This window comes from Chrysemys picta, chromosome 2 (assembly GCF_011386835.1).
Source record: "Chrysemys picta bellii isolate R12L10 chromosome 2, ASM1138683v2, whole genome shotgun sequence".
Lineage (NCBI taxonomy): Eukaryota > Metazoa > Chordata > Testudines > Emydidae > Chrysemys > Chrysemys picta.
Window position 1 is genome coordinate 15,554,904 of NC_088792.1, and position 12,227 is coordinate 15,567,130.

The 12,227-nt window shown below is 41.3% G+C and overlaps 1 protein-coding gene across 2 annotated transcripts in view; it reads right to left on the reverse strand.

Annotated features, from left to right (window-relative positions):
* The window catches only part of WDR48 (WD repeat domain 48), a 46,866-nt gene that overhangs the window by 21,277 nt on the left and 13,362 nt on the right, over positions 1-12,227 (reverse strand). For both annotated transcript variants that reach the window (XR_006176692.2, XM_024100873.3), the window contains exons 6-9: positions 8,137-8,225; positions 7,655-7,756; positions 6,748-6,972; positions 337-411 (exon numbers count right to left, since the gene is read on the reverse strand). Coding sequence is in view for 1 of the 2 variants with exons in the window: in XM_024100873.3 (XP_023956641.1) it covers positions 337-411; positions 6,748-6,972; positions 7,655-7,756; positions 8,137-8,225 (491 nt within the window). In the remaining variant the exon portion in view is untranslated. The remainder of the gene's footprint in view (positions 1-336; positions 412-6,747; positions 6,973-7,654; positions 7,757-8,136; positions 8,226-12,227) is intronic.

The window sequence follows — 12,227 nt, forward strand, 5'->3', positions numbered from 1 at the left end:
ACTTTCATGATAGAGAGTGTACTACACTTGTATGAGGTGAATTGAAAAATACTATTTCTTTTATTTTTACAGTGCAAATATCTGTAATAATAATATAAAGTGAGCACTGTACACTTTGTATGCTGTGTTGTAACTGAAATCAATATATTTAAAAATGTAGAGAAAACATCCAAAATATTTATAATACATTTTAATTGGTATTCTATTATTATTTAGCTATGAGATTAAAACTGAGATTGATTGTGATTTTTTAAAAAAAATTATTTGACAGCCCTATACTAAACTCATACTGAACTTAAATTTTAGCCATATAATGGACAAAAGAAAATCACTCACCCACTTATTGACAGAAGATTTAGTTGTTGCAACCCAAAGGGCTGGAGGAGGATCAGCTGATCTATCAAGTTCCATCTGAATAATTAAACCACAGAACACTTTTAAATACCCCAAGTTTAACTTTTTTCTTTTCAAGAATGTTTTGCTTTTGAGTGACCTCCAGTCATTGCCAGATGTGCTCCAGAAACAGTACTACCTTCAAGCTTACTGAAGAGATACAAGTTTCAATACAATAAACAGCTAATTGTAATTTTTAACTTTATCGGTGATTTTAAATTTCATTACAAACAATAAAAACTATTTTAAATCTCTAAAAACATTTTAGATGTGACTAGAAATTGTGTAGTTTACATAAATATTGAATATGTTTAAGTTGTTTTTAGCTAATCAGCTGTGGTTTAAAATGTTTTGAAACTACAAGATTTTAATATTTGACAGGATGATCATTTTTAAAAGATACACTTAAAGCTCAGTACTACTAAATATGTAGAATTTCAGAAAATTAGATTCATTTGCTGGTTTACTATAGCAGTAGTGATCCATCCTTGTTAAGGATTATAGAACATTTCTATTCTAGCCCTATGTGTGATCACAATTTTTTTTAATTTCATTTTCAGTTGAGATTTTCCAGGTTTTGACCCCTCTAAAAACTAAACTTTAGATATGCACAGTACATTTTGAATATGTTTCTTTTGTTAAGCCAGTAAAGCATGCAGCTAAGGAAGACCAGACTGCTCATGCATTTTAGCTGTGCATTAGAATATACACCTCTTGGGGTCCCAGCTGTTCCAATGGTACATAGCCAAATAGTGATCGGCTAGGACATTCTCCTTCCCTTATCTTTTTTCCTTGTTTTTAAAAAATAAGACCTTAGATTTTTGTATTCAATTTCCTAAATTAAGAGAATGTTACTGTTGCAAAATTAGTTGCGCCAAAGCCCTATACAACCTTAACTCTGCTCTCCTTTGTGAGTATGCATCACAGTACAGTCTAGTTACATGATCATATACTATTTCTCAAATACAATATATATTTTTTTCTTCAGACTTAGAAACACTGCTGTAAATTTTTGTAATCCCCCCTCCCCTTGAATACGTACATTACCAGGTACATGGATACATCCAAAGTGCATAGCTTTTTTTGTGTGGAAAGCATTTAGGGAAAAACACGGGTAAGTTAAGATTATCTACTCCTGAGGGAATTCTGCACCAAAAAAATAAAAATTCTGCATACAATATTTTAAAACTCTGCAAATTTTGTCAAATACATGTGGAGGCTCCAGCATTGCACTGGGGAGCACAGGCCACTGGCTGTACAGAAGTGGGAGATCATTGTGCAGTTCCCCCCGGGACACAGACTCAGCGGTGAGGCTGCACGCAACCCTGACATAGCACAAGGACCGGGCCCGATCCAGAAACACCCCAGGGCCTTGCACCTCAGTGCCTGGTGCATCAGGTGTGGACAAGCAGAATCCAAGTGTAAAGGGGCCTAGTGTGGGGGGATCCAGGTGTGGGCTGAGAGGGTTCTGTGTGGGTCAATCTGGGTGCAGGCGGTTCAGTGGGGGATCCGGGTGCAGGGGGAGGGGGCGGGATCTGGATGCACAGGGGCTTGCTGGGGGGAGGGGGGGTTCTGGATGCAACAGTAATGGGAGTCTGCAGGGAGGGTCCAGGTGAAGGTGGTTGGGGCTCAGCGGGGGGGTGAGGGAGAGGGATCTGAGTGTGTGTGGAGGGATATAGCTCAGCAGGTGGGTCTGGGGAGTTTGGCGGGGTCCAGATGCTGGGGGAGTGGGGCTCAGTGGGGTGAGGATCCAGGTGTGGTTGGTTGGGGCTTGGTGTGGCGGGGATCTGGGTGCGGGTGGCTCATCAGGGTGGTCCAGATGCACGGGAACTGGGGCTCATGGGGGGGCTGTGTGTTTCTGAGTGTGTGTGTGTGTGGGGGGGTCGAGGCTTGGCGGGAGGGTCTGGGTATGGGGGGTCTGGATGGATGGGGGAGCAGCTCCCTGTACAGTGATCCCTTCCCCTGAAGCTGAGGAGCGACAGGTGTAGGAAGCTGGGGGAAGGAGGGGAGTTTGCAGGGGGAAGGTATTCAGCAAGCAAAACACAAAAAAACCCCCACATCCCTTGTACCTGTGGATGGGTCCAGGAGGATTCCCTCATCCCAGATGTGTCTATGACTAATGCCCTGGAAGGTTACAAGGTCATGAACTGTATCTCTTTTTGCATATTATCAGGATACAGCTAATAGTTCAGTAGCTCAAGGACATGAGTGGAATTAGGACTTTCTTGCTAATTGGATGCTGTGCAGGGGAGTAGGCTCATCTGAGCCAATGATGTAGCAATCTCCTCTCAAGTCTGGTAAGTGGCTTCACATATGTACAGGCAGATATATAGCTTAATAACGAGAGACAAGTCTGTACCGTCATAGCTGGCTGCGATTTCACATTGTTCAGTAATCACTAAAAGGGAGGGGAATCTGTCTTCTGGCAAGTAAGCCCTTGCAGTTGTGGACTCTATCCTGGTCACAATTTACTCTATTGTTTGAGACAGGATAAAATAAAATGATAATTTCTTGCAGCTCACCAAAAGGCCCGGCTATGTGAACATAGAGAGAGTGTAGTTGAGTCGTGTCAGCATTCCTTGATGTGATTCTGTCTTTGATCAGCCAGTCATCTATATACAAATATACATAGATGCACCTTTTCCTCGGGTGTGCTGCCACTGTGGTGAGGCATCTGACAGAGACTCTGGGTGCTGTGGAGAGTCCAAGGTCAGTATCTTGTACTGGCAATGATTTGACCCCAGCATAAATCTCAAATACTTCTTATGGGCCAGGTGAATGGCAGGATGAAAGTACGCAACCTTAATGTCAAAAGTTATAAACCAGTCCTAAATCTGAAGCGGTAGAATGATGGAGCAAGTGTTATCATCCCAAATATGAGGCAGTGTATGCATTTTGTTCAAACTCCTCAATTGTAGGCCTAGATGAAGATCCTCTTGTTCAGAATAATGAAATATTGGGAGTAGATGCCTCTTCCCCTGTACTCAGGGCATCCTCAAATCCTTGAGGGAATGGAGCACATCATAAATCTGCTTGCTGAAGAGCTTCATGCCCTTAAAGGGTACATCCTCTACAGTCACCAGGACTTTTCAGAATCCCAGAACCCTGTAGCTAGGAAATGTGGTACATTGAAACTGATGTAGTCATGGTTCAAGAGGCCACCAACTCATCCAGTGCCAATAGTAGCGTGGTTTTCGTTACCATGTGAACCTCCTTGATGGAGTATCTTGCATCGTCCCCAAGTCCTGAGGAAGCCTAGCTAGGAAGGGGATCACCCTCTCCCTCATCAATCAGAAAACTGCATTTCACAAACAGGGCGTGGTAGTTCACACTATTGAATAGGAGAGAGATTGATAACTAGGCCTTTTGGCCACAGAATTCATTTCTTGGAGCACTGATCTTTTAGAATCCCCTTGGTGGACCTGTTTTTTTCCCCTTGGACCTGCAGATAACACAAGAGACCCTTATGTTGGTTGCACATAAAATGTTTGAAGCCCTCAAACAGGACTCGATAGAGCTTTTCTATTCACTTTGAAGTAGGAGAAAGGGAGACTGCAGCATGCAACAGACCCTTTGCTGAGTCCAATATATTCTCATTGATTGGAAGGACAATTCTTGTCAGCACCAAGGAAATGAGGTAATTGAACAGGTCTGTGCTTGTTCTTTTGAATCACCATTGTCTCAACATCCAAAGTTTCAGCTATCCTCCAAAACAGATCTTGAGCAGCCCTAAAGTTATTGATGACCAGAGTCAGGGCTGAGGTGACAGCCTCATTTGGGGAACAGAAGGATTTGTTAGATGGGAGAGGCAATAAGAAAGTGTCCTAAGCCACATCTGCTCCATCACAGGGAGGTTCTTCTGGTTCTAGTGTGGAATTCCTGGCTACTAATGCGCATGGTGACTGAGACCTCCTCTTTTCTGGCACACAGATGGAGCTCTACTCTGGGACCTGTGGGCCCCAATAGCACCAGTAAGGCCCCAATGGTAAATTGTACACTTATTGGCCAAACTGTCTCCCAAACCTTCTCTGTGGCTGATGGCTTGCTTCCAACCCTTCATGTTGAAAAGGATTTGGAAGACTTGTCTTTGGAGGAATGCTCTGAGTCTTCCTTATGGGATGCGCCCACTGTGCACTGAGCTGTGCTTGTGCTCAGCGTGGGTACGTCACTTGGTGTCTGAAGTGGATGGCATAAGAGCCAAGTCTCTTTGCCCTGGGGTTGATGCCAATGCACTTGGCGCTAAGACAGTCTGTGCTGATGGTGCCGGAAGGGTCAGCACTAGCACCAATGGTCTTGGCACCCTTTTAGGGCTTCTTCTCCCTGCTGGCATCAGAGGCACAGTGCCCAGGGGCACTTGCCATAGCTAACTTCCTCAACTCCAGCTTGGAGGATGTCTCTTCTCCAGGATTAGACATGACCTTTATGGATTGCTTTGAGTCCCATCTCTCTCAATTTTAAGGTGTGGAGCGAGAAGCAGTTGCAGAGGGAGCACTTGTCTGGGGGGTGTTCTCTGAGTCAGAAAAGACATCTATTGTGCCCAATGATTAAAAAGATAAGATCATCTCACGGTGGGCTAAATTTATATCCTGTGGCTTTACAATCTGCCATACTGGTGGTTGGTATGAACTACTTCACCCTGCTGTGAAGCAGGGTATAGAGGGTCTCCCTATCCCTTTTTCTTTGGAACATCCAATGAGAAATAAGAAAATAATGAGGGTGAAGAAGAATTTCTTCACAAGAGGGTTGAGACTGAAGCTCTAAAAACTACAGTGGGTTGGGCACTGTCCAAGTTCTGTCTTGCTGCCACGGGCAGTAAGAGGGAACTGAGGCAGGATTGCCACTGCTCTGCCCTTTATGCCCTTGGATGGAAGCACAAGGAGGAACAAGGTGCATGCACAGCACCCAAGGACACTACTATTCAAACAATTCCGAGCTTGTGTCCATGACACACACACCCCTATAGTAGGATCCACAGACCTACATTCAAATAAGAATTTAATTTAGTGAACATTGGTCGTTTTACATATATTCTTACATACAGTTACATTTGCAGCTGTTCTGTTACATAACAGACCACAGATTAAGTATAACTGTTTTACAGTGTACACTTTTCATATGAATGAGTTATAGATTGTCTAGAACAGAGGTTCTCAAACTGTGGTCCGCGAGCTCCATTCAGGTGGTCCGTGATGGTTCCCTCTAAGGTGCGCACCTGAGAAGCCGCATAAGAGAGAATGAAGGGCCACCCACTTTACTAGTGGAGCTGGGCAGGCATGGCGCCACTAATTAGGTGCCTGGACCTTGGAGAAGAGGCACATGTAAGGTGAGGTGGTGGCCTTGAGGGGAATAGGGGGTAGCTCGGAAGGTGCAGTGGGGTGAGAAGAGGGGGCGGGGGGAATTTGGGACATGCAGAGCTGTGGCAGCCAGAGAAAGAAGCAACTTTCCCCAGCTCCAGGGCTGCGGCTGCTGGGGAGAGACGGCTCTCCTTCCCAGCCTCAGAACTGTGGCTGCTAGGGCGGAGGAGAGACCCGCCCCCACTCCTTCCCAGCCCAAGCTCGGGGGCTGCTGCAGCAGGGGAGAGAGGGCCCATCCATTGCATTAGAAAGGTAAGACTACTGATATTAAAATATGAGTTGTGTGCTTTTATCTGTAGAACCAAAAAACATTTAATTTTTTTTTATTTAGCACTTTTATCCAAAGCGCGTTACAATAGTTAGCTAACGGTACAAACAACATTTGGAAAGATCATTACGTGTCCTGCTGAGACCCTCAGCAATTTTCAAGTGGTCCGCGAAAAAAAAAGTTTGAGAACCACTGGTCTAGAATACTGAGCAGCATACAAAACTACCAGTTGTTACCCACATCTGATATTGTAGAAAAAAAGCCTCCAATTAGCATATTTGAGAAATAGGATGTAACCAACACTGTAACTAAAGGATGTTGAAATACATGCACACCAAGGGGGAGAGCCAAGCTGGTTTCCAAACACATGAGTACTTAACCACTAAATCTAACTCTCTTTCCATAATTCTTAATGGAAATAATTCTCAGAGCAACTCACTCTCTAATGCAAGGCTCTAAAAAGTCCTTTTCAGAGAATGAAAATCTGCAAATCGTCATTAGAGTCAAAATTTTACCAGGGATCAAAATTCTCTCTTCAGGACTAGTAATTAGAAAATTTTACTGGTCCTAAGAACAAATGCAATGGTCCAAAGGGTTTCCAGCTTTGTTATGTTATAAGACGGTGTACCTTAAACATCGAGGTCATTCCATTTACCATCTTGCATTTTAGGAGCTACCAAAAGCTCTTATGGAAGATCAAACTTGTAGCAATCTTTTAAGTAAATCAATTACCTTAAGAACTGGTGCCTTTTCTTCACAGATGAGCACACGGATATCAGGATTTCGTAAATCTGTGCAATAAATCTTTCTGTCTCTTCCTCCTGAATAAACATGAGTGAAGGGTTCATTGACCTGCAGAGCCCAAACACCTTCATCGTGGACTCGATATGTGGCTATACATCTCTGCTGGCCAAGGGACCATAGACGAATAGTTCCATCAGAGCTGCCTGAAAGACACTGAGCAACAAACATTGTATTTAAAACTTAAACTATATCAGTAACTACCTGGAAAAAAGTGACTATTAAAAAAACAAACAAACCAAAAAACAGTTCTTATATGGAGGCTCTAGAAATCTTACATTCATATTTTTCTATTAAGACTGTGTTAAACTGAGAATTGCAAATTAAAAATTCTGGTCACATTTTTCTTTACCTGATGCATATATTGTACATTATGTCAACAAGAGAGACGGAGACAAAATAATATTAAGTGTTTTATTCCCTCCCACAAGTCTCCCTCCCCCAAACACGAACTAACCTATATCAGTTTACAAGTAGAATAAAGGATAAAATATAAAGATGTGAAATCACAAACTCATTTCTTTAACAATTTACTTATGGCAATTCTCTTAGCTACAGGTCACAACTATGCTTCAAAAGTAAAGCGAAAAGTTACAGATTATTAATTTAGTTTAAAATATTTAGATTAGAGCACTCACTTTTAGACCAACTTATTTTAAGTTTTATTTAAAATATTTATTTAATATTATTTTTAATAATATTTATTTAAATATTTATTTAAAATATTTCTATATTCTACATAAAAAACTGTTCTGTACTGAAAAAGTGTAACATTTTTATAGAGCTTTAAAGAAAAACCTTAGTGAAAGATATTTGTGCTTCAAATGAAAACCCATACCTGTGTGCCATCTCTGTTCAACAACAAAGCTTTTACGTTATCCGTGTGCCCTTTAAGTTTCATCAGCTTTGCACAAGTCCTTGGATCCCATACCCTTAAAACCTGTCAAAGTAGATAAGATAATTACATATGTCGTTCTTTTCACACAGGCATTGCCTACATATGAAGAGATCTTTGAAGTAACTCCCATTTCTTCAAATAAGTGATTATTCCAAAAGTTTAAAAAAAAAATGATGCTTTTGCAAGATACCTATACTTTATTAAACTCACAAACACCTAACATGTTATCTGCTATCAGGAGTATTTGCAGCAGGGATTTTTTTTACGTTTTTACAACAAGACCAATTTACTTCAAATCATGACAAGTTAAACAAGAGGATATTTATTGCAGAGTCAATTCAGAATTAGATTAGAACTCAGTGTCTAATAATATTAGCAATCATTTTACTAAGGTTGAAAGAGTTCTACCAGGTCCTGCTTACCTTTTCAGTGGACCCTGATACAATTACTGTTCCCATTTGATTCATTGCAAGGCTGTAAATGGAATCTTTGTTCCCACTCAGGGAAGAAGCTATTGCAAAATAAGATAACAGTATTAATGCTTTGCTTTCTCCATTTGTCAAAAAAACCCAAAACACTTACCATACACTTGAAAATGCTACACTCAGGAGCCAACTGCAGGTTTTGATTCAGTATGATGGTCCTATGTGAAAAGAGAGCAATGTCCCTACCCAACTATCTAGAATTACTTTTAATAGAAAAGAATATGGATAACATATTGCTAGAAAAAGCCTTCTCAATTCCAGATTTGCAATTCTGTAAAAGAATCACTATAATCATGATACCACTGCACCACCACTTATTGGCATTAGGATCATTAGAGTGCTGTCTGCAGTTTCTTCTCTGACCCTCATGTTAACTCCACGCAGACTATAACATTTTGCATCTGGAAATTCAATCCCACCACTTCTAAAATTGTATTTTATAGATTAAGGAACCTTTTCCTTAGTCCTGTGGAGCAGACATAGCACTTTTAGGTTAGGCGTGTGTGCACCTCAGAAGTTGCAGTGTGGGGTGGGGATGTGTGTGTCAAAGAACTTGCTGTTTCTCCAAAATGGAGGGGTGTGTGTAGAAGGCTGTACGGATCCATCAGTGGAGGAGTGCAGGCGTTCCATTCCCCAATACTGGAGGATAGGGACACAAAACATCAGAGGAGTTCAGAGTCAACCATTCCTCAAACTTAATCAGTTTCAGAAAGAAAATCAATAGCTAAGGCGGGGGTCGGCAACCTTTCAGAAGTGATGTGCAGAGTCTTCATTTATTCACTCTAATTTAAGGTTTCGTGTGCCAGTAATACATTAACGTTGTTAGAAGATCTCTTTCTATAAGTCTATAATATATAACTAAACTATTGTTGTATGTAAAGTAAATAAGGTTTTTAAAATGTTTAAGAAACTTCATTTAAAATTAAATTAAAACGCAGAGCCCCCCGGACCGGTGGCCAGGACCCGGGCAGTGCGAGTGCCACTGAAAATCAGCTCGTGTGCCACCTTCGGCACACGTGCCATAGGTTGCCTACCCCTGAGCTAGCACGACTAGAATAGTGGTAATGGTACTTGACAGCAATTATCATAGTGTTTATTGCAACAAAAGGTGTTGTAGGTCTTTCTGTACAGTACATAAATTCTCCACCAGGTTTTTAATACATGGCTCACCATGCGGCAGCATAAAGATTCTGTTTACTTGAAAAACTTGTGGCTTCATTTCAGTATCCTCTTAATCATCTGGTATTGTTATTTTAAGTGTAACCTTTCATGCAAAGCCTTTTTTGTCATTTATAATCAAGATGCTTTGGCTCAGACTCTTATTGCAGAACCAATGGAAGATCAACAAACAGGACCAAACCCCTCAAGATGAGATTTGCCTACTCAGTCATTTCAAAGTTTATATTAGATGAAAACTGGTCTTACTCTGTAAGTCTAGTCTATAGATACGGAGCAGATATTTTTCTCTTTGATATTAAAAACCCATGTGCTCCCAGCTTTGTATGTAATCCATAATATAGATCAGGGGTTCTCACAACAACATTTTTGGTGGCCTCAGAGTGCGGCCACCAACTCTTGCTGGTGGCCGCTCTGACAATTTCCCCTAAAATACTCAATTAACTTTAGGAAAAACAGATAAATATGCACATATACATATCCAAATCATTCTAATTTATTTATGTAGAGCTTTTTTTGCAGACTCAATGATAAAAATAATGTACAGTTGTTTCTCTTCTTTACTGGACTTAGAACAGAAACACAAATAAGGTGCTGTGCACATTCTTGTCTTTTTTTGTTGTTGCTTCTTTTGCTTTTTAGGTTACTTTAAAAAAAACTTGCTAAGCTAGTAAGTCTGCTGTTGCGAAAAGCAATATTTGTATGTTTGTTAATATCACTTTTCACAGCAGACTTACTAGCTAGCTGGGAGGCTGTGAAAAGTGATATTAACATACATACAAATATCAATTGTCACAGCAGACACAGCCCTGTCAAGCCAGGAGACAAATTAAGCCCTGGATGGGGAGGCGGGTAGGGAGACAGAAGGGGCCAAGGAGGTGAATGGGGGGCCAGGAAGACAGCAGGGGCCAGGGATGATACGGGGGATGGTAAGCCGAGGGCCGGCATCGACAGCTGGAGCCTGAAGCCCCACGACTGGAGCCTACTGCCCGTCCCTCCAGGGCTGAAGCCAGAGCCTCACCGCACCCAGGAAGGTGGGGAATTCACTGGCTGCCTGCTTCTCTGATCTTTGTGGCTCCAGAGGAGGGCAGGGCCCAACCCCTGCTGGTGGCTCTGGGGGAGGGGGGCCACTGCTTTCACCCCTTCCTACTCCCAGTCATTGCCCATGAGGCTGTGGCAGCAAGAAAAGACCCTGGTGATCACATTTGAGAAACACTGAGTAGATATGCCACATGCCTGATTTCACTGAACTTTGCATACATATATTTATATTATAGGATATTAGGAAATTACTGTTCTGTTTGCTCAGCAGCCATAATCATATTGTGGTAGGATATTACCAGTCAAAAAAAAATTATTCTTCCAGTTTCATAATATGCAGCATTTGATTACATACACAAGTGGGCAAAGGAGAATAGATATTGTGTCTCTTCATTGTAAAGCATCCAAAAGTACAAATCTTGCCAGAAACAGAAATTTCACACCTTCCCTCTTGAAGGTGGCCTTCTTCAGAAGTAAACACTTTTCCATCTGAATTAGAGTGCCTACATCTAGAAAGACTGATGGATACACCCTTTTAACAAGGGTTTGTCTACTATCAGGTTCCTTATACCGTTTCCTTTCAGTCTGGTAAGAAATTTAGGGTCCAATTCTGCCCACATCTACATTTATAAAACCTAGTGAAGTCTGTAGAGTTAGGCACAAAGAGAGGGTAGAATTTAGCCCTACATCTAGCCCATGTTTCAAAGGGCGTCTGGGGCATATAGGGTATGTTTTTCTCTAGCCCATTAGGAACACTGTTTACTGAACAATCAAGTGCTTAAGAAGAGTGATAAAACCAGAGCATTTTTTCTTTTGGGAATCTTTAGTGATTGAACTCCACTGGCACACATTTGTTTCTACTGCCTTTGAAGCATTCTCTCTACCTTCTTTGATCTCGGGTCAAAAAATAGCCTTTGAATTATTTATAGGAATGTTCATTTGCTTCAACTTGGCCCAATTTCACTATAGAAGTTTCTAATAAGCCCATCTTCACTTGATCTACAACAGCCTTACAATGTTTTCCTATGAGACAGCTAGTAAATCTCTAAGCTACTCTTCCATCCACACCCATTAGGCTAGAAGATGACCTATCCATAGTTGTCAGCACAAATTACTTGGAAATAGAAACTCCCAACTACTTCAACAATAACCAGGTTTCAGAAAGAATTACTGGAGTAAACCATCAAAAACAAAAGCAAGAGAACATTGCCAGACATTTGGGGAAAAAGATAAAATATCCATCTGCAACAACACCAAGAACTGTATACATTCTCGGTCTTTAAAAAACTCGATGTTCCTGCAAACTGTTTATATGTTCTGTTACATTACATTCATTCCAAGCACACACTCTTTAAAACAGGGCTTGAAAAAAAATCCACCCACCAGTGATCAGTGAGATACTCTTCTCTAGCGGAGCCTCAGCCATAAATTTCTGCAGAATATTAGCTTTCATTTAAAAAAAAAAAAAGTGTTTCTACCCCTCATGGTAACCTAATCTTCCAATGTGAATGTAAACCAAAGTGACATTCTTCCTGATTACACACACACAAAACTTCAGTGTCTCTGCTATAGCTCACAGCTTTATCAAACAGTGCAGGAGTAAACTTAACAAAACAGGTCATTTTCATTGCTGTTATTCAGAACCCTATGGCAACAATGTAGGAGAGACCCACCCATCTTCTCAGCAGCCAGAATGCTCTAGACTAGAGGGAGGAAAAAGAGAAAGTTTCTCTCTTAACCGCTTTATTTTTTAGTGCAGGGGGTAATGCTTTGTAGTGCTTCATGTAAGACATCTGCTAAACAGAGGCTGA